We start from the raw sequence: 22,403 nt of genomic DNA on the forward strand, positions 1-22,403 counted from the left end.
GTAGGAAGATGGGCACCTCCTCATGCTGGAAGAAAACCTGGAGGCCCCGAATTTTTATTTTTCGTTTTTCCCAATGTTTTTCCCAAGCGAGTCCAAAGAAAGCCCTTCCTTATACCATGTGCTGCTGATCCTGTTCCCTTTCCAGGGATTTCCGGATGTTAGAATCTCACGGACGTTGGTGGGGTGAGTGTAAATGTACTGATATCAGAAAATCTGTGGCAGTGGATATGATCTCTCTCTCTCTCCTTAAAAAAAGATGTCGAGTCTCTAGGAAGAATGCAGAGAAGAACAACAAAGATGATGAGGGAACCGGAGACTAAAACATACAAAGAATAGTTGCAGGAATTGAATATGTTTAGTTTAATGAAAAGAAGGACTAGGGGTGACATAGGAGTTTTTCAGTATCTAAGGAGCTGCCACAGAGAAGAGGTCAACCTACATTCTCCAAAGCACCTGAAGACAGAAAAAAAAGAAGCAATGGATGGAAACTAATCAAGGAGAGAACCAACCTAGAAATAAGGACAAACTTCTTGACTGAACAATTAATCAGTGGAACAGGTTGTCTTCAAAAGTTGTGGGTGCTTCATCACTGGAAGTTTTTAAGAAGAGATTGGACAACCATTTGTCTGGAGGGCCCTTGACAATTCACTGTGGCCAACTTGCCACAGCCAACTCACAATAAATAAATAAATAAATAAATAACTCACTCACTGCAGGACAACTCGCCACAAGGACAACTTGTTGCTGGACAAAAGTTACACTAATAGCAAAGAAATGGTGGAATAGAATCTTTAAAGAAAGGATGCAAAAGGAGACAGAATGGAATGTGCTCAACAAAAATAAAAATACTTTTTTATTTTATTTAAATAATTAAATAGAATTGTTAAATTGTTCCGCAGTGAGTTGGCCATGGCAAGTTGTCCTGTGGCGAGTTGGTTGCAGTGAGTTAGCTGTGCCAAGTTGTCCCATTCCCTTGTCTGAAATGGTATAGGGCAGGGGTAGGCAACCTTGGCTCTTTTATGACTCGTGAGCCAGGATGGGAATTCTGGGAGTTGAAGTCCACGAGTCATAAAAGAGCCAAGGTTGCCTACCCCTGTTATAGGGTCTCCTGCGTGAGCAGGGGGTTTGGACTAGAAGACTTCCAAAGTCCTTTCCAACTCTCATTATTCCTCCCCCAATGGCATTTGTGCAGTCTAGGAGACAAGTATTTTGCATCTCTTTGAAGCCACCCAGGCAATGAGTTGCCATTATTTGGCATGAAAGTAGTGGTTGAAAAGAAAATAGGAAACCTCAACATTGCACATACTGGGAAGAGAGGATTGTGAGAGGCTTTTCCAGCGGGAGCCTTGTTTTTACTTCTGCGGTTCCCACCCTGCCTGATCATTAGGTTGATCATTAGGTGGTTGTTAATCAAATCATGCCTGAAGCAACCATAAAGTTCTGGGTGTCCATCCTGAAACACTGGTAGTGATTGATTGGGGCGGAGAAAGGAGCAGAGTATCATTGCAACTTCTGGGAGCCCTTAATATCCCTGAGCTTTGGCTCCTTTTAAAGAAGATTTGATAATGCAGATCTTAACACAATTCCCAGCACTTTGCGATTTGGCCTTTCCTCTGGCTGCAGGAGGGAAGCCTCTGATTTTTCCTCCATGCACTGGGGTCTGTTTTGAAAAGTAGGTCAGCTTTGGCGAGGTGGACACAGATGGGTGGTCTTTGTTTGAGGCACAGCCTGCTTGTATGCCCTGGTGTGGCCTTTCTCTCAGTTGCAGATACTGTTTTTATTGCTTCCTTGCTTGGAAATGCCTTTCCACTTCAGTCATTTTGAATTTATAATTTCTCCTTTCCCTTAAGGGCAATGATGCATATTGAAGGCAAAGAAGGCTGAGAACTTTTGAAACATTTTTCCCATCTCAATAACATGGGTGTTCCACATTGATTGGCTATTTTTTTTTTAAGTCAAAACCTTATCCCATTTTGTTCAGCATTCCTGTGTGTACATCTGTGGTGCAATAGCAGCTTATCCCCAAAATACCTTTGATCTTATTGGGTACTACCATTGGTTGCAGCCATGTGCATTTTAACATAAAAATAACACTCATTGAATCAATAGCGTTCATACGTGAAGTCCAAGTAAACATAATCACATCTGCTGAAATTCTGCCTTTACTTCTGTACCTCACATACCAAATTATAAAAATTGTTTTAAAACCTGGAACCCATCCATCCTCCCTCCCTATGTTGACACCATTATATGAACAGCAATAATACATTAAATATAAATATAAAACTTTTTCAAATTGTAAACGCTTTTTTTGGGTCATAAATACAAAAGTTCGTTAACATTAAAATCAGGGAATCCAGGGAAGTTTAGTGATTGTTGTTTAGTGATTTTCCATAGCAACTTTAAGAAACAAATTACCGTATATACTTGAGTATAAGCCGAATTTTTCAGCCCACTTTTTGGGCTGAAAAAATCCACTTCGGCTTATACTCCAGTCAACAAAAAAAAAGAACTTACCAAGGACTTGCGCGCGGCCGAGCTACTTTGCCTGACGCTGCTGGGGTCGCCCGGGCACCTCTGCTCGCCCTCAGCAGCACCTGGCCCGGAATCACATGCGAAACAAGCCCGGCAGAGGAGCCGGAGCGGCGAGCAGAGGCGCCCGGCCCAGATCCTGCAAGGCCCGGCCGAGACGCGCCCCCAGCAGCGGAGCTGCTCCGGCTCCTCTGCCGGGCTTGTTTTGCATGTGAGCTACTTTGCCTGATGCTGAGAAGACCCGCTTGGGCACTCGGGTTGGTGTCAGTCTCCGCAGGCCCTTCTCGTTTCCAGGAACGTCAAGCGCGCTTGGCTCTCCACCCCCACGGCAGGGCAGGGCAGGGCAGAGACTTGCTCGCCCTTCTGACGGCCCTGAAGAGAAACGAAGGGCTTGCAAACTCCCCGCGAGAAGCTGGGCGAAGCGCGCGGCTGGGCGAGTGTGTGCCTGCGCGCGTATTTACGAAAGAAACGCTCCGAGAGTTCTTCTTTCTCCGCCCCCTTGGGGGGAACTCTAGCGACTGCTGTAGCCGCGCTTCTCTTCTCGGCTCCGAAAATAGGGATTTCTACTCTCTCTCTCTCTCTCTCTCTCCCCTCCCCACCCCGCATTCTCCTGCCTCTTTGATTGCGACAATAAAAGGGCGAAGGGTGCGCTGGTTTCTTCCTCCTTCCTCCCCCCCTCCCCTCCCCTCCCTGATTGTCAGGTGAGGCAGCTGGAGGTCTGGCCGGGAGATTGTAGCCGTTTTGAAACGCCGCGTCTTGAAACGCCCGATCAGCTGATTTTCGGGTGGAAGAGCCGCGGCTTGAATCTGTTTGCATCTGCCTGAATTAGACCGAAACGGCCTGAATTTGACCAGAGTTGCTTTGTAATGGCTGGAGGAACTGCAGAGGAGGTCTTGCCGGGAGATTGTGGCCGTTTTGAAACGCCACGGCTTGAAACGCCCGATCAGCTGATTTTCGGGGCGGAAAGAGCCACTGCTTGAATCTGCTTGTATTTGTTTGAACTTAACCAGAAACGGCTCGTAATGGCTGGAGGAACTGCGGAGGGAGTGAATGCTCCAGCCTGGAATATTTGGAAAGGCTGGGGGAACCGGATGAACTGCAGCTTAAGCGACTGTTGCCGGAGGAGCCATGGCTTGAAACGCCCCAGTTTTGGGGCAGCGTTTGCTTGTTCCCTCCCTCCCTCCCTCCCTCCCCTCTAAATCCTTCCTTCCTTCCTTCCTTCCTTCCTTCCTTCCTTCCTTCCTTCCTCCCTCCCCTTTCCCTCCTCTCTAAATCCTTCCTTCCTTCCTTCCTTCCTTCCTTCCTTCCTTCCTTCCTTCCTTCCTTCCTTCCTTCCTTCCTTCCCCAGCCCTAATCCGGAAAGTGGAAGGAAAGAAGAGTAAAGGCTGGGCGGAGGAGGAGGGGAAGTTTAAAAAGGGGGCGGCGTTCCCTTTAAAAAGCCGCCCGCCACGCCGCGCTCCCTCGCAGCACTCGCGGCGGCTGGCTTCTTGGCTCCCGGTCTCCCCCAGGCTTCCCGGCTGTGATTGGCGAGCGAGCCTCCCGAGCTCCGGCGGCCGTGACATCAGCAGAAGCGGAGCAAGCAAAAGCGAAGGGGGAAGTCTCCCCTCGTCCCGGGAGACTCTCGCTTCCCCCCACCCCCCACCCTCCCTACATCCCGAGCCTTCCAGATCTTCGCCTGCCTACTCGCGAGCAGGCATGTTTTCCAGCCAATCCGGGCCTGGGAGCAGGGCGCCGGCGGCACGTCCACTTTCCCCGCACTCTCCGTTCAGACGGCGCCCTTTGAGCCTGGAGTGATGCGGACGTCGGAAAAGGGCGCCGGGCGAAAGCAGCGAAGCGGGATCGCCGCGTGCCCCCCACTCCTCCTCCTCCTCTTCTTCTTCTTCCTCCTCCTGGTCGGCTTGACACCCCCATTTCGGCTGCTTCGCAAACTGCTTCCTCCACCCCACCCCACCCCACCTCACCCCTCCCCGCAAAAGATGCCGGGGTCGACAGCGTTTTTTCTACCCGGAACAAGCAAACACGCAGGCAACCCTGCACTATTCAGCTCAGTGAAGTCACGCTTGAAACGGCTTGAAACGCCCGATCAGCTGATTTTCGGGGCGGAAAGCGTGCGGTGTTGTTGTGTTTTTTTTCCTCCCCCCGAAAGTGAACGGCAGCTTTCCGTACTAGTGTATTGGCATGTCAAGACACCAGCACAAAAACCAAGGTACAAGGAGCCCTCCTTCAGTCATTATTGAAACATTTGATCAGCCCAACTTCTTCTTCTTATTATTATTATTATTAAATCTGTTTTTTAACCAAGCGTGACTTCACTGAGCTGAATAGATGCCGGGGTCGACAGCGTTTTTTCTACCCGGAACAAGCAAACACGCAGGATGTAGGGAGGGTGGGGGGTGGGGGGAAGCGAGAGTCTCCCGGGACGAGGGGAGACTTCCCCCTTCGCTTTTGCTTGCTCCGCTTCTGCTGATGTCACGGCCGCCGGAGCTCGGGAGGCTCGCTCGCCAATCACAGCCGGGAAGCCTGGGGGAGACCGGGAGCCAAGAAGCCAGCCGCCGCGAGTGCTGCGAGGGAGCGCGGCGTGGCGGGCGGCTTTTTAAAGGGAACGCCGCCCCCTTTTTAAACTTCCCCTCCTCCTCCGCCCAGCCTTTACTCTTCTTTCCTTCCACTTTCCGGATTAGGGCTGGGGAAGGAAGGAAGGAAGGAAGGAAGGAAGGAAGGAAGGATTTAGAGAGGAGGGAAAGGGGAGGGAGGGAGGAAGGAAGGAAGGAAGGAAGGAAGGAAGGAAGGAAGGAAGGAAGGAAGGAAGGATTTAGAGGGGAGGGAGGGAGGGAGGGAGGGAACAAGCAAACGCTGCCCCAAAACTGGGGCGTTTCAAGCCATGGCTCCTCCGGCAACAGTCGCTTAAGCTGCAGTTCATCCGGTTCCCCCAGCCTTTCCAAATATTCCAGGCTGGAGCATTCACTCCCTCCGCAGTTCCTCCAGCCATTACGAGCCGTTTCTGGTTAAGTTCAAACAAATACAAGCAGATTCAAGCAGTGGCTCTTTCCGCCCCGAAAATCAGCTGATCGGGCGTTTCAAGCCGTGGCGTTTCAAAACGGCCACAATCTCCCGGCAAGACCTCCTCTGCAGTTCCTCCAGCCATTACAAAGCAACTCTGGTCAAATTCAGGCCGTTTCGGTCTAATTCAGGCAGATGCAAACAGATTCAAGCCGCGGCTCTTCCACCCGAAAATCAGCTGATCGGGCGTTTCAAGACGCGGCGTTTCAAAACGGCTACAATCTCCCGGCCAGACCTCCAGCTGCCTCACCTGACAATCAGGGAGGGGAGGGGAGGGGAGGGGGGGAGGAAGGAGGAAGAAACCAGCGCACCCTTCGCCCTTTTATTGTCGCAATCGAAGAGGCAGGAGAATGCGGGGTGGGGAGGGGAGAGAGAGAGAGAGAGAGAGTAGAAATCCCTATTTTCGGAGCCGAGAAGAGAAGCGCGGCTACAGCAGTCGCTAGAGTTCCCCCCAAGGGGGCGGAGAAAGAAGAACTCTCGGAGCGTTTCTTTCGTAAATACGCGCGCAGGCACACACTCGCCCAGCCGCGCGCTTCGCCCAGCTTCTCGCGGGGAGTTTGCAAGCCCTTCGTTTCTCTTCAGGGCCGTCAGAAGGGCGAGCAAGTCTCTGCCCTGCCCTGCCCTGCCGTGGGGGTGGAGAGCCAAGCGCGCTTGACGTTCCTGGAAACGAGAAGGGCCTGCGGAGACTGACACCAACCCGAGTGCCCAAGCGGGTCTTCTCAGCATCAGGCAAAGTAGCTCACATGCAAAACAAGCCCGGCAGAGGAGCCGGAGCAGCTCCGCTGCTGGGGGCGCGTCTCGGCCGGGCCTTGCAGGATCTGGGCTGGGCGCCTCTGCTCGCCGCTCCGGCTCCTCTGCCGGGCTTGTTTCGCATGCGAGCTACTTTGCCGGCCGCTGCTGAGGGAAGATCTCTGGAGAGGAGCATAAGGTGAGCTGCTGCATTTCCCAGCCTCGGCTTATACTCGAGTCACCAACTTTTTCCATTTTTTGGGGGTAAAATTAGGGGTCTCGGCTTATATTCGAGTCGGCTTATATTCAAGTATATACGGTATCTTTTGGTGCCTGAATTCTAATAGCAACAACCTGGAGAAGAAAGAATGCACTGTTGTGAATTCCAGGGCTAAGAGATAGTAGTTTGCTAGTAGCTTGCTAGTACATCACCCAGACAGTTTTTCTTGGTAGAGAAATTATAATGAACCTTTGATGGTCCTTGCAACACAGCATGTGTGCCAAATGCACAACTCATAACATCTTTAGGATAGGTTTTTGTGGTACTAGTGATCCATTTTTCATGAACATATTAAGCTGCTTTGGCTTGAAACATTAATATTTTACTAGAATCCCAGTGTGTCACATATTCTTTAATGTACACAGAAGTTTGAAGAAAAGCATTCTGGATTTTATGGCCTTGAATATACCATTATTGGTGAAAACCATGGTGAAAAAACACATGGATTACAAATAGAAAGTGTCAGCTTCAATCTTGGCATTTCTTATAGGACTGAGAAAGATACACCATCCTTCTTGAAACTGCAGAGATGCATCTAGACCAGAGGTCCGCAACCTTTTGGGCACCAGGGACCGGTTTCCTGGAGAAAAGTTTTTCCGTGGACCAGAGGAGGCATGGTAAAGTGGGCTGCTTGCATCCCACAGAAGGAGCTTTGCATGTTTGTGTGGACCGATGCCACTACTGGTCCATGGACTGGGGATTGGGGACCATAGACCATTTAAACTTTGGCAATTTTAAGACTTGTGAATTTCAACTCCAATTTGAGGCCTATAACATGACAGATAGACATTATTGGTCCCCAGACCACAGGTTGGAAATTATTTCACTAACCCTATCATAATACGGTATGTATCTTTTCCAGCTAAAAGCTAAATCTTTGTTCCTCCTGTATTGTTCCACCTGGATTCTGTTTTACAGTCCTTGGTGATGATAATTTTTATACAGTACTGTATGTGTCATTCTGCAGCTACAGTAGAACAGGAAAAGGACCAACTAAGCAATTCAAATAAATCCAAAAATAGCACATGAGAAATATAAAGAAAAGTATATTTTAAAAGTAGATCTTAAGGACTAGCAGCTTAGATTATATTGGAATGAAATTGTCTTCACCTTCTTGCAGAAAAATGGGAAAAGACTGAGCCAGCCATAGAATCTGGAAGTTTTGGACACATTTTGTTGTTTATAGAATTGATGTTGCATATTTGACATATTATGTCCTGGGACAAAAGATTCCAGTTGAGTACCACAACTTTTCTGGTGTGAAAAGGAATTTGTGTGTATACACAGTGCACTAACAAGCTGTTATTTTCAGTTCCTTTGACAGAATATCTATTCTAGTGGTGGAAAGAAATTTTCTTTGATATCTTTGTCCCTGGACTGAAAGTGAATGCCTTTAAAAATGTTTGCCATAGTTATAACGAGAAGGGGTGTTTTGCTAAAAGCGTGGCTCTTTAAGCTAAAAGTACAGGAATCGCTCTCATCCATACTGTGGGAACCGAATTCTTTTCACATGCAACAATGCTGAACTCATCTAAGAGAGAAACCCTGAACAGACCCATTGAGTCAGAAATAAGTCCCACTCTGTTCAGTACTCCTAGGGATCCCTTGCATTAGATGTAGTCAAAAAGAGACAGTGTTTTGTCTTCAAAGCCTCCCGGCTATCAAGAATTCTCAGTGAGATGGAAAGCCTGTTCTGTGGTCTGAAAACTCTAGCAAGGCAGGGAGTAAATTCCTGAGTTAAAAGGCTGCTGGTGAGATTAGTTGAAAACGCCCTGCTGGTTTATTCTTGTGTACATTTTAATATCCAGGAGGATAGGGCTGCGCTTGATCCTATCTAGCTTTGGGATAAAATGAGAATAAACAAACTCCAGTCTACTGCAATCTTTGCAATGGCAGAAATAGTTTCTGACTCTTATGACATGAAGCACCTTGCAGTTTGGTGGGTGCAATATTGAATTTGTATACTATGGGTGTGTAAACTCTGGTATATAATTTTAGCGGCGCAATGAAAATGCTTTTCAGCTGTGGAAAATTGGGGGTGGGGGAGGGCTAGTTAAAATATTGATGAATTCTTTTTGGTTGCAGGTTTGTCCACCTGTTACCATGTATTTTCACATCTGGATGTTTCTGTCACAACTAGGCTACGTCATTCAGAGTTTTAACATCTCCCAGAGATGTATTGTGGAGAACTGAGAATACAAACATGAGAATGTGTGATGCTGTCACTTTTCCGTATGCCAAAGGTGGACAGCACATTATTTGAGGTGGGGGAAATCTGTTTTAATAACAGATTTCCTCAGTTCAAAATGGCAGGAAATCGGCCATCACATTATGCCCTTTTGGGGTTTTTTGTTTCTTTTTGCTTTAATATCACTTTAAAGTCCAGACTCCGCAAAACTGAATTAGTATCTCATTTCATTCAGTAAAATGTAAATGATCTACCAGAAGGGTGTCAAACTGCCAGCCCGCGGGCCGGTTGCATCATGTGGAGACCGCACCCACCTCAGCTCCAGCAATGCGAAAAAAAACGTGATACATCGCATCACGTGACACGGCGAGTTTGACACCCGTGATCTACCACATTGGACAGCTGTTAATGGTGGAGGATTTTAAGCTAGTGGCCAGAGAATTTTAAGCACCTGTCAGCCCTCCCAGGTAAACCAGACAGGAAACCAGACAGTTAATTCTACTTTTGGGTAAGGCTGCAGTAACAGAATCTTGCAAGCTTTTAAATGCTTGATCAATTAGGGTGCATCCTTCCTAAATTTCTTTCTCTGACCTTTAAGACCCTGGAGGCTCCTGCCTCTTTTGTCTGATTGTTTCCTAGGCAGCACTTTTTCCCCTTGTCCGCCAAGGTCACCCACACATTCCATTGCAGGCAATTTGAGTTATTAAAAGTAACCTTGGAATTCAAACGTATATTTAATATTGATGTTCTACTTCACATCCATTGCTTTTCATTACAAATAATTGGACAGGTTTTGAAGAAGATTCTTTTTCTTGAAATAGAAATATGCTTAATGCTCATCATGAAATTGAAAGCTCCTACAAGAGGCTGACACCGCTTTCAAGTTAGGAAGGTTGGTAAATGTTTTTTTTTAAATAGTTTCTCAGTTGCTGTCTAACACTTCGGGGACTGGACTGCTTATTTATATTTAATAGGTCTAGGAAAGCAAATGCAAAAAAAGGGGGTTGCAAAAATCTCAGGTAAAAGAAGTAAAAAGAAAATAACAAGGCTGACATCTTTACCATCATTGTTATTAATTAAAAGTTACCCAGATGTTGTGACATTGCCAAATTTTGCATGAGAACTCATGAGATATTGTCTTCAATATTACACATACATTAATTTTTCTTATTTTTGAATCCACAACATCATGTATGATGGCGCCATCAGCTGAAAATGTCACTAATTTTTAAAAAGTATAAATGCAGGAGGTCCTCAACTTACAACCATTTGTTTAATGACTGTTTGAAGTGTCATGAAAGCTGCAAAAAGTGACATATCTAACCTGTTCCTGTACTTATGACTGTTGCAGTGTCCCTTCAGTCACAAGATTAAAATTGAGCCCTTGGCAAACAGCACACGTTTAATAATGCTAGCAGCATTCCAGGGCCACAGGGAGCTTCACAGCTGCCTTCCAGCAAGCACTGTCAATGGGGAAGCCAGCAGGAAGTTGCAAGTCAGAGTTATGTGATGTTGTGTTTAATAAACTGTGATGATTCGCTCAACGACTGCAATGGGAATTGATGAACTGCCATTGTAGGTTGGGTGTGGTTGGGTGTGGTCTGCTTAGCAACAGAGTTTCCACTCCCAATCGCTGTTGGTAAGTGAGGATTACCTGTATGCTAAGTGGCAAATAAAATAAGGGAAACAGTAGTTATAATCTTATATGAACTCAATCTAACACATTTTCCCCCAACATGGCACTTTTCAGATACCTTAAGACCGCCACAACTAGCAAAGTTACCAGACTGGGCATAATTTGGTTGGAATTCTAGTCTGCATAGCCACTGGCATCCAGCACAATTTGTTATTCTACTTGCCTGATATTTTTCATATTTATGGGGCTTCTTCAGCATTCCAGGCTGCCATTATTTGTTTATTGCCTTGTTTATAGTTGCCTTGGCAACTGGCATGTGTTTATGACCGTTGCACGGGATCACCAATTGTAACCTTCCCAGCTGGCTTCTGACGAGCAAAGTCAATGGGGAAAGCCTGATTTACTTAAAGACCAGATGATTCACTTAACTGCAGTGATTCATTTAACACCTCGCAAAAATGGTTGTAAAATGGGGCAAAACTCCCTTAACAACTGTCTCACCTAGCAACAGGAATTCGGGCTCAGTTGTGGTTGTAAGTCAAGGACTGCCTTAAAATTTTATATATATATGAGGTATAAGGCAAGCTGAGTCAGATTATTAGACTTTTACACCAGCATTTTTCTCTGCCATATTGGAAGATTTAAGAAACTAAATACAGAAGCCTACTTGAGATTGGGCCACAATCCAAGATGCTGGTTATTTCTGCACAATTAGAGCTGTGCCCTTTTCACATGTACATACAAAAGGGAGACAAAGCTTCAGGCACATAGTAATGTACACCATCTTTGCTTTTTGCCGCCGCCTCCCCCAGCAGACATAGATCTCAGCCTCTTTAAGCAAAGAGACCAGGAAAGACTAAATAAAACTACCTTTATTGAGACTGGCTCTACATCTTCCTTATTTTCTACCACATAAAGAGTGAACTCTGGTACCAAGTCAAGTTCCTCCTCTTGTTTGGTGGGAGGGATTTGCACCAAATAGTTCTGACATCAAAAAATGTTGGCTCCAGAGAACTTTCTGAGAAATGTCAGTCTTACGGTTTATTTACTCTTTTTCTGGAAAAGAGACATAGCTCTTTAATTCTCCCACCCATACCTCTGTTCCCCTCCAACAACAGAACAAACACTCCTTTGCTTATGAATCAGCCATAAGAGTAAAGTAGTAGAACTTTAGCCAGTGGTTGAGGTATTTGAAGAGCAAATGTTGTTGAGAATTCCCCTTTGCCTTCTCAGTATCTGATGCTACATTTCTTTTCTCTCTGTCTTGTACTTGGTATAACGGGAATTCAGCAGAGCTACAATTTCTGTTGTAGTCTTTTCCTGATCCGAAGTATTACAGAATCCCAACTTCCCACCTCCGTTGTTTCTTAAGGAAGAAAGGGTTCTTTCTGGTGTGGCACAATAAATTTATACGTTTGTGTTTTTTTTTAAAAAAATAAACCCATTTCCAGGACCCAAAGAATTTACTTTTAACATTTGAATGGAACTGTTGGAAGCTTTAGTAAATCTTATTTCATTTTTCAATGTTTTCTCGTATTCTGCTTGGAGCATCTTGTCAAACAAATGTGTAACAAATAAGATCAGATCGCAAAGTTGAGGAACCAGGATTTCTCATTTGTCCCATTCTGGCCAAGTCTTCACTGAAAAGATAAAGATGCTTTTGAATCAAGACCAATTCTTGCTGACTGGTCCAGGTACAAGAAGTCCTCAACTTTACAACAGTCCATTTAATGATCATTTGAAGTTACAGTGGCACTGAAAAAGTGACATGACCGTTTTTCACACGACTGTTACAGCATCCTGATGGTCACATGATCAAAATTTGGTTGCTTGGCAAATGGTTCACATTTATGACCATTCCACTGTTCCAGGGTCATGTGATCACATTTTGTGATTTATTTTTATTTTTTTAAGACCTTCTGATAAGCAAAGTCAATGGAAAAACCAGATTCACTTAACAACTGTGTTACTAACTTAACTGCAGTGATTCACTTAATAACTGTGGCAAGAAAAATCATAAAATGGGGCAAAATTCACTTAACAGCCATCTCACTTAGCAACCAAATATTTGGGCTCAATTGTGGTTGTAAGTCAAGGACTCCCTGTAAATTTCTTAACAGGATTCTGGAGGTGTTTTGTTATTGTTGTCTACTGGAAAGTTTTTTTCAACTTCCCAGTCTAACCAACAGCCCTCGGGTACTTTATAATTCCTGCATGTTTCAGTGTAGTTTCTAACCAGAGTTGGTTTATCCTACAGCCGTGGTAGCGCAAGCCCTCTCTGTGGGCACGCACACCATCGCCCCAGTCCTAGGCCTTCAGCTGGGTTTTATAAAACCTTTTTGCTTTAGGCCTTTGCCACCGTGTGCAAAAAAAAAAAGGTTCAATCAATCAACTTCAACTTCTCCAGGAAAAAAAGGATCTTGCAAAGTTGGAATTCGTTGATTGAACTTTTTAGTCCCACCCAGTCTACCGTTATCACCGCAGACACGCCCACCCAATGGGCCATGCCCACCCAATTGGCCACACCCACCCAATTGGCCACGCCCACCCGGCATCCGATGATACATAAGTGGGTTTTGGGTTGCAGTTTGGGTCTCTAAAAGGTTCGACATCACTGTCCTACAGTATTGTAGTTTTGACTCCTTTGGGCTGGGCTTTTTACAAAACTCTTCAAGTGTATTGCAGTTCATACACCTTCAAACTTTGTATTTACTTCTCTTGTTTGGTTTTAAGAGAATAAAATCAGATTTTTTAAAATGCAACTCATGGGAGGGAGGTCTTCTTGAATATCAAGTTCTTTTGCTTGGACTTTGTGACTTTGGATTTGCTGCTGATAAGTATGGAACCGAATTAGTTGATTCAAATGCTCGTTGGATATCAGCTTCAGAAAGTCTGCATTTACAGCATTAAAAATCAGAGAACCTTCACTCAAATAATTAACAATTTTTATTTAACTTTACATTCGGTAGTATTCTATCTTTAAATGCATAAGTGATGGCTACAAAATTATATAGAAAGTTGGCTTGTTATCATGGAATTTAACGAATACCGTATATACTTGAGTATAAGCCGAATTTTTCAGCCCACTTTTTGGGCTGAAAAATTCCACTTCGGCTTATACTCCAGTCAACAAAAAACCTTACCGAGGACTTGTGCGCGGCCGAGGCTTTGGTGCGTCCGGGATCGCGCGCAGCTCTCCCAAGCCACCGCCGTCCGAGACCTGCCGAAGTTTGGGGAGGTTTGGGGAGGTGCGCGCGCACCTCCCCAAACCTCCCCAAACGGCAGGTCTCCGTTCCTCCGCGCCCCGCCTGCCTGCTTCTTTCCGCAGCGGAAAGAAGCAGGCAGGCAGGGCGCGGAGGAACGGAGACCTGCCGACGTTTGGGGAGGTTTGGGCGCCTCCCCAAACCTCCCCAGGTCTCCGTTCCTCCTGCCGACGTTTGGGGAGGTTTGGGGAGGCGCCCAAACCTCCCCAAACGTCGGCAGGTCTGCGCGGAGGAACGGAGACCTGGGGAGGTTTGGGGAGGCGCCCAAACCTCCCCAAACGTCGGCAGGTCTGCGCGGAGGAACGGAGACCTGGGGAGGTTTGGGGAGGCGCCCAAACCTCCCCAAACGTCGGCAGGTCTGCGCGGAGGAACGGAGACCTGGGGAGGTTTGGGGAGGTGCCCAAACCTCCCCAAACGTCGGCAGGAGGAACGGAGACCTGCCGACGTTTGGGGAGGCGCCCAAACCTCCCCAAACGTCGGCAGGTCTGCGCGGAGGAACGGAGACCTGGGGAGGTTTGGGGAGGCGCCCAAACCTCCCCAAACGTCGGCAGGAGGAACGGAGACCTGCCGACATTTGGGGAGGTTTGGGGAGGCGCCCAAACCTCCCCAAACGTTGGCAGGTCTGCGCGGAGGAACGGAGACCTGCCGACGTTTGGGGAGGTTTGGGGAGGCGCCCAAACCTCCCCAAACGTTGGCAGGTCTGCGCGGAGGAACGGAGACCTGCCGACGTTTGGGGAGGTGCGCGCGCACCTCCCCAAACTTCGGCAGGTCTCCGGACGGCGGCGGCTTGGGAGAGGTGCGCGCGATCCTGGAAGCACCGAAGCCTCGGCCGCGCGCAAGTCCTCGGTAAGCTCCGGGCGGTCACTTGCTTCGCGTCTCCTGAGGGAAGGGGGGGCAACTGGAGCGGGCGTGTTTCCTCGCCTGCTGGGCGCCGCGATTTGCCCGGGGAACGCGCGGGCCCCGAATGGCAGCGTGGAGCGAGGAAGCGGACAGCCAGGGCTTCCCCGAGAGCCGCGGCCACACAGGGTATTCCTGTGTATTCAGGCTTGCAAAATGGCGGATCGAGCCTCTGCTGGCGGCGGAGGCTTGCAGAACGGCGGATCGGCTTATACTCGAGTCAACAACTTTTCCCAGTTATTGGGGGTCTCGGCTTATACTCGAGTCGGCTTATACTCAAGTATATACGGTAGTTTTCTCAACAGTTTTGTTTTATTCCCTCACTGATAATAATTCTTTTCAGTAGATCATTTGCCAAATCAGTAGCTTCTCAAGTTATATTCAGAGTTTTTAGAGTTTTGTCTTGGATTAATCTTAGAACTAAATCAAAAGACCAAGTGGACAATTTAAGTAAAATAATGATTTATAACCAAATGAAGCCTTTATGTTTCTTGCATTTTTCCAGCTTCCATCTGTAATACTGTTGACTTATGGAAAGTAAGTCTTTTATTGAGTTCATGTTTTCTTTAAACTAACTATGCCACTGAACATTAGAGCTGCTGTTTCGATACCGGAGGTGATGGTGCTGCAGTCATAACTGGGAAGGTAGAATAGAAGTTGAGGAATGACAGCTTTTATGAAGTTGTGGCTTTTCAAAAACAGCAGTTCAGAGGACTGAAATAGAAGGTAAGGATGTCCAGGGCAGTGTAATTTACCCATAAAGTACAACGATGGCTGCTTTAAAATGTATCAGTTGGGAAAAAGATGGAGTGTAAGAAGAAATTGGAGAAAAGGTTGAAGGAAGACAAGTGGGTGAAAACAAGATCTTTTACCATGCTGGGATGCATGGAGATTCTTTCTGCCTGTGTTATTGTTAGCAACTCTTACATGGCCAGTGGAACAGAAGGCACTACTTCAGGGGTCTTCAAACTTGGCCCTTTTATGACTTGTGGACTTCAACTCCCAGAATTCCTCAGCCAGGCACCCTGGCCGAGGAATTCTGGGAGTTGAAGTCCACAAGTCACAAAAGGGCCAAGTTTGAAGACCCCTGCACTACTTAGTCCTGCTCTCTTAGAAGCTTGACAGACTTGGCCTCAACCGATTCTGAAAGTAGAAACCTTGCAGGCACCTATTCAAGGACACAGCACTTGATAAGATGGCTTTATGGAAAGTACTAGAAAAACACTTAATGAAGAAAGCCAGCAGCTGCACAATGAAAGCCCTCCCTCCCTCCCTCATGTATGTATGCTGCCTGCCTACCTACTCACAGTTAGTCCTCAACTTACAACCATTTGTTTAGTGACAGTTCAAAGTTACAACAGTGCTGAAAAAATGACTTATGATCATTTTTTTACCCTTACAACCATTACAGTATCCCCATAGTCACGTGATCAAAATTCAGATGCTTGGCAACTGATTCATACTTATGACTATGGCAAGAAAGGTCATAAAATAGGGCAAAATTCACTCTCGCTTAGCAACAGAAATTTTGGGCTCAATTGTGGTCATAGGTTGAGGACTACCTTGACTTATGATTTGTTGCAGTATCCCTAGGGTTACATGATCAAAATTCAGACATTTGGCAACTGGCTCTTATTTATGAGGGCTGCAGTGTCCTTGGGGTCACGTGATCTCATACACACACACACACACACACACACGTATGTATGTTTTATTAATTTTGTGTTTTCACAAGCAAGTGCACAATAGACAATGTGATGAGTCCATTAGTAATTCGGTGATACATATACCGGTAAGTTTTTCCAACTAAGTCCAATGTTACACCCGCCAGTATGTCCTCTCTTCTTCTGGTAATAACATTTTTTCCGCATTAAGCAAATACAATTCTTATTATTGTTAGTAAACGTACAATTGCATATCAACATTTGTTACATTTTTCTAATAATATCAGTTTAAAATATCTTTCTTAGCCAAAGCATATCTTAATTGCATTTGCATTCAATTTCCACTTATTTAATCCATATCCTATTTTTACTTTTTTATTCAATTTTACTTTCCCATCCATATTCAAAGTATCCCAATCATTTATAATTTCAAAACAAGTTATATTTGGGCAACCAAAAAAATCCCTTATTCAAAATTCTTAACATATTCTTCTTATTTCCCTTCTCATACCAAAATATAACATTCTAATTACAAATCCTAACTATCTAGTTATGATAATATTTCTATTTCTAACAATCTATTCTTAACCGTATTCAAACCTTTATTCAATAATATAGCATCCCCTCTAATAGGTCAAAGCTTTTGTTTCCTTCAATCTTACTCTAGCTTTCTTTCTTTGCCAACTAGCTTTCCAAGTCAGTGCATTTGGATCATCAAATAATTCTTCCTCTATTTATATATATATTATTATTATTTGGAACAAAAGAAACAGTTTAGTTAAAATATTTTTGGAAGAGCTGGCCCATTTAAACTGCCTCCCTCCTTTTGTGATCTTCTGACAAGCAAAGTCAATGGGGAAGCCAGATTCACTTAACAACCATGTTACTTACTTAACAACTATCGCAAGGAAGGTTGTGAAACGGGACAAAGCTTACTTAACAACTATCTTGTTTAGCAATGGAAATTTTAGCCTCAGTTATGGTTGTAAGTCAAGGACTACCAGTACCTAATTTTTGAGCTGATGCTGTGTGATAAACCTGACTAGGTTTACATACTGGACCAAACCATAGTGTTTTTGCTTTGTGCAAACTTAAGTCATAGTACTTTATAACCCATAGTTAATTTAATATGGTGTGTATCAGCCCTCCCAGGTGTAAACCAAATGGGGAAACATGACCAAATGAACTAATTCTATTTTACTGCAAGGCAACATTAACAGAACCTTGCAAGTCTGAAAGAACAAACTTCCTGCACCATTTTAAACTGCTTGATTAATTAGGGCAGGCCCTTCCTAACTTTCTTTCTGACTGTTCAGCCCCTGGAGGCTGCTGCCTCTCTTGTCTGATTGTTTCCTAGGCAGCCTCTCTTCCCCGCATTCCCAAGGTCATCCACACATTCCATTACAATGTGTAGTTGTAGATGAATGAATCAGATCTGGTGAATTTAGCCATCCTCCTCTGTGAATCTGGCCCCCAGAAAGAGCCATGAAAAAGATCTCCGCTTGTGGAAACTAAGATAGGGAATGAAAGTGCTCCAAGGGAACTTTCCTCCCTGTACTCTATCATCATCTCTTCCTGATTGCAATTTAGTGGGTGGGGACCAGCTTAACTCTTAATATCCAGTCAGCATTTAGAAAGCTGTAGGTGCTTTTTAACAATAGAAGCCACCTCCGATGGAGGTAAATAAACCCTTGTGCCATGGAACAATCCAAAATCTGGAAAAACCCTGTAGGTGGAAAATGTGTCTAATTTAACCTTATCTAAAATACTGTTCTTTCAGTATGTTGGATGTATTGTTTAATATGTTGATTTATTGTTTATCTTCCTGGCCTTTTTTATTATTTATACCCCTCCTTTATTATTTTCACAAATAACTCAAGGCAGCAAACATATCCAACACACTTTCCTCCTATTTTCCCCACAGTTACAACCCTGTGAGGTAAGTTGGCCTGAGAGAATGACCGGCCCAAAATCACTCAGTTGGCTTTCATGGCTAATGTGGGACTTGAACTCACCATCTCTTGCTTTCTAGCCTGATGCCTTGGCCAACTCATGTTGTCCTGGCAGGAATAACAATCTAAAATAAAGTACCAGCTGTTAAAGTAAAACCCAGTTACTATTATTGCAAGTATGTTTGCTGTAATGGCATTTGGGAAAGACCTTTATTAGGAGGCAGGGCAAAGAGTTGGTGCTTAGGGAACCATCAAATAAGAAAAAAACATAGCTCACAGCTATGCAGTGGATAGCAGTAGAGACTTCCTAGTTTCTCGAGCTGTAAAGGAGATGACCAAAGAATTGTGCTTTCAAGATTCTGTTAATGTAGCTTTACAATAAAATAGAATTAGCTTATGTGGTTGTGTCTCCTTTCTGGCCTACCTGGTAAGGCTGATAATTTCTTACACTCTTCTTCTTCGGCTATATTTTTATTTTGTTCCGTGCAAGTAGAAAGGATGTGGGCAAATATTCACCCAGAAGTGAATGTGATGGAATGGTGAGAGTTTCAGATTATCACATCACCCATACAGAGTAGGCAACCTAGTGCTGACAGCACTTTCCTTGTTGGATGTGACTGTCCATGGCAGAGAAAATCTCCTCACCCCCTCCCCTCCAGAATAGATAGGACTGTAACCCCCTTTCCCACCATCCCTCTCACTGCTTGTTTTAAGCCTGGCAGAGCTGTCCCTTCCACAAGGCAGGTGTTGTTGTTTTTCAGTTTGCTTTTGACATTATATCTTGTGTCTTGGGTCACCTTGTTACATGTCTCATTGCATTTCCTGTAACGTCCTTTGCCTTGAGAGGAAGGGCGGAAAAAGCTGCCAGTGATCCTTAGCGATGAAGATGGATTTGAGACTTCTGCCTTTATGGACGGGCGGTGGTGGTAATGCTTAATTTAGAGCACTTGCGGAGCATTTTTGATCGCAATGCAGAGTGTCAGTTGGCAGAACCATAACTGGAGGAGATTTCTTTTTCATCTTTTCACGGTGTCTTCCTTGTTTCCCCCCCCCCTCCTTTTTTAATTTTAGCTCAACCTTCCCCTCCTCCCCCTGTTAACCCTGCAGACAAAAGGAAGAACGGAACAATGTTTGGCTTTCACAAACCGAAGATGTATCGCAGTTTGGAGGGTTGCTGTATTTGCAGGGCCAAGTCTTCAAGCTCCCGTTTCACGGACAGCAAGCGATACGAAAAAGACTTCCAGAATTGTTTTGGGTAAGAGTTGCAGTAGCTTTGCCTAATGTTTTCTGTGGCTGTGTAGAGGGGAAACGTTGAATGCAGCGCATTGAGTTCCTACCACCAGAGCTGATCCCCAACGTGAAAAATGCCACATGTTTTGCATTTGGCAAAGATCTCAGAGAGAAATTTGTCTGTTTCTGAACTTAAGGAGGTTTGCTTCCAGCTAATTTTAGCATGGAAGTCTGGAGGATAGATGCAGCCTCCTTGCATGCATTTACAAATATTTGGCAGATAAGAGTTGTCTGTGTGGGAAGAAGGGCAAGGTAACCGCCTGAAGGACAAAGCAGTAATTCCCAGCTGGCTGAAAATTGGGATATCTCATCCTTGGTTTCTGAGTTTGAAGATTGGAAGGGGGATGTCAAGGGGGCTCAGTGGCCCTGTATCGGCCTATAAGACTCTTGGTGGGCCAGGCACTCATTTGGACCCCACAAAGTGATTGCTGTGGTGCTAATGATAAGTCACCTTGCCTTTTCGAGAGGGCAAAATAATCTCCAGAACGTCCTGTTTCATCCCAGTGAGGTGCATTTGTAGGACCCAGAGGCAATCCTGCAAGCAAATAAGAGAGTAGAGCCTAGTGCTTTGATCTGCTAACTTATTTTTTTTTTCCTGAATGTCTATGGAGATTTTCAGTCATCCATGGTTGACCCAAAGGTGCTTTTTCAAAAGGCGACTGGACTTTCTTTCTTGAAGGTATTTCGCTTCCCTTCCAAGAAGCTCCTTCAGTTCTGACTGAAAAAGCTGAAGAACTGAAGAAGCTTCTTGGATGGGAAGTGAAATGTCTTCAAAAAAAAAACCAAAGTTCAGTTGCCTTTTGAAAAAGGACCTTTTTGACACTATTTTTCCTGATTTTCTACCCCATGTGAAGATCTCAGAGAATAAGAGGAAGAGGAGCAGGCCTTTCTTTAATACATTGTTAAAATATAATGGTTATCTACTCCAAGGTTGTCTCCCAGCTTTGCTTAATTTAATGTAATTCAGTTTCAGATAACTATCTCAAAGTATGTTTTTTGCAAGTGGTCCCATCATAGCAAGCTAACCCCAAGATAACGATTTGAGTTTGGAATGTTGCCTCTTGTAGAAAGTCAAGCATCTCTGTGCGTGTATCTGCGCACATGTAGCTGTTTTTCCTTGCTGCTTCTTTGCAGTAATTGACTTATAGTCTTCTCTTTACAGTCTGCATGAAGCTCGCTCAGGAGATATCTGCAATGCTTGTGTGCTTCTGGTGAAAAGGTGGAAAAAGCTGCCAGCAGGATCAAAAAAGAATTGGAATCATGTGAGTTCCTGAACTGTAATTATGAAGTGATTTTATGTTATTTTTATTCATAGATATGGATGCATTGCTCACATTCAAGTATATCTCACTCTTCTAATACATATGGTTATGCATTACATGAAACAATTTGACAGTTAAAGCCAAGGAAAATTTACTACTTTAAACGGAAGAGGCAATGTAGTCAGAACATAATCAGTTATTTAATGTGGATGCAATAGATCAGTGTTTCTCAACCTTGGCCACTTTAAGATGGATGGACTTTAACTCCCAGAATTAGAGAGAGAGAGAGAGAGAGAGAGAGAGAGAGAGAGCTTTGTACCCAATGTATGTGTGGCAAATAAGCACATGTGTGTGCATAGTGCATGGTTTCATACAACATAACTAGTGAATCCCATTTTAGCCAAGTGAAGTCTGTTATTTCAATGGAGCCCCTGTGTTAATAAGAGAGGGCTACATTCAAGTTGCCAAATAAGGGTATATTTTAGGGCAGTTTTCCTATCCTGGCATTATCCAACCACATCAGGACTGCAGTCAGACTTGCTTAATGATTGCAGTTGCAGTAGATTTATTGTAGTAGATTTACTGCCTATAAACAAGAATCTAGTCAAGTAACAGTCAGCATTAAATGATGCTAGATAAGGATCACTAGAATTAGGGGGGGGGGCTGGACTTGGACTGCTTGTGGCAGTGTAACAACTCTGTGCTAATTCCACCTTCCAGCTCTTCTCCGATAAGATAAGGCAATGCTGAGAATTGAGAATTTGGAGTCAAACAGCCACGGAGGACATAGGATTGGAAAAAGGCTGCTTGGGGACCACACAGGTGGATCTTTAGTTGATGAGGACAAACAGGAGGCTTTCCTGCCATTAACACCAATAGAAAGTTGTGATTTACACAGCCTACAAGTTTCATCGTAGAGCCCCTTTCAATATTTTGAACATCTGTTTTGCTTTTATTTTGAATGTAAAACTCCTCAGTTATGAGGAGATTCATATCCTTTCTTCCTACTTGGAAGATGCCTGTGTCTCAGGTATGAAACTGCTACTTATTCTTCACTCTTCCTTAACATCATTTATATGCTACCTTCTCCATCAAATTCTGGGAAGTTCACAAGAACAACAACAACAATAATAATAATAATGTTGGAAGGGACCTTGGAGGTCATCTAGTCCAACCCCCTGCTCAGGCAGGAAACCCTATACCATTTCAGGCAAATGGGTGTCCAGTCTCTTCTTAAAAACTTCCAGTGTTGGAGAATTCACCACTTCTGGAGGCAGGTTGTTCCACTGGTTAATTGTTCTAACTGTCAGGAAGTTTCTCCTTAGTTCTAGGTTGCTTCTCTCCTTAACTAGTTTCCATCCGTTGCTTCTTGTCCTGCTTTCAGGTGTTTGGAGACTAGCTTGACTCCCTCTTCTTTGTGGCAGCCCCTGAGATATTGGAACACTGCTATCATGTCACCCCTCACCCTTTTCTTCGTTAAACTACACATACGCAATTCCAGCAACCGTTCCCTATATGTTTTAGCCTCCAGTCCCCCAATCATCCTTGTTGCTCTTCTCTGTACCCTTTCTAGAGTCTCGACATCTTTTTTACATCATGGTGACCAAAACTGGATGCAGTATTCCAGGTGTGGCCTTACCAAAGCATTGTAAA

General features: G+C 44.8%; 1 protein-coding gene across 1 annotated transcript in view; it reads left to right on the plus strand.

Annotated features, from left to right (window-relative positions):
- Positions 1-22,403, plus strand: part of SINHCAF (SIN3-HDAC complex associated factor) — a 39,817-nt gene that overhangs the window by 2,859 nt on the left and 14,555 nt on the right. The window contains exons 2-3 of the mRNA XM_081330244.1: positions 19,270-19,453; positions 20,651-20,750. Coding sequence (XP_081186370.1) covers positions 19,326-19,453; positions 20,651-20,750 — 228 coding nt within the window. The 5' untranslated portion in view covers positions 19,270-19,325. The remainder of the gene's footprint in view (positions 1-19,269; positions 19,454-20,650; positions 20,751-22,403) is intronic.

This window comes from Vipera berus, assembly GCF_964194415.1.
Source record: "Vipera berus genome assembly, chromosome: 6".
Lineage (NCBI taxonomy): Eukaryota > Metazoa > Chordata > Lepidosauria > Squamata > Viperidae > Vipera > Vipera berus.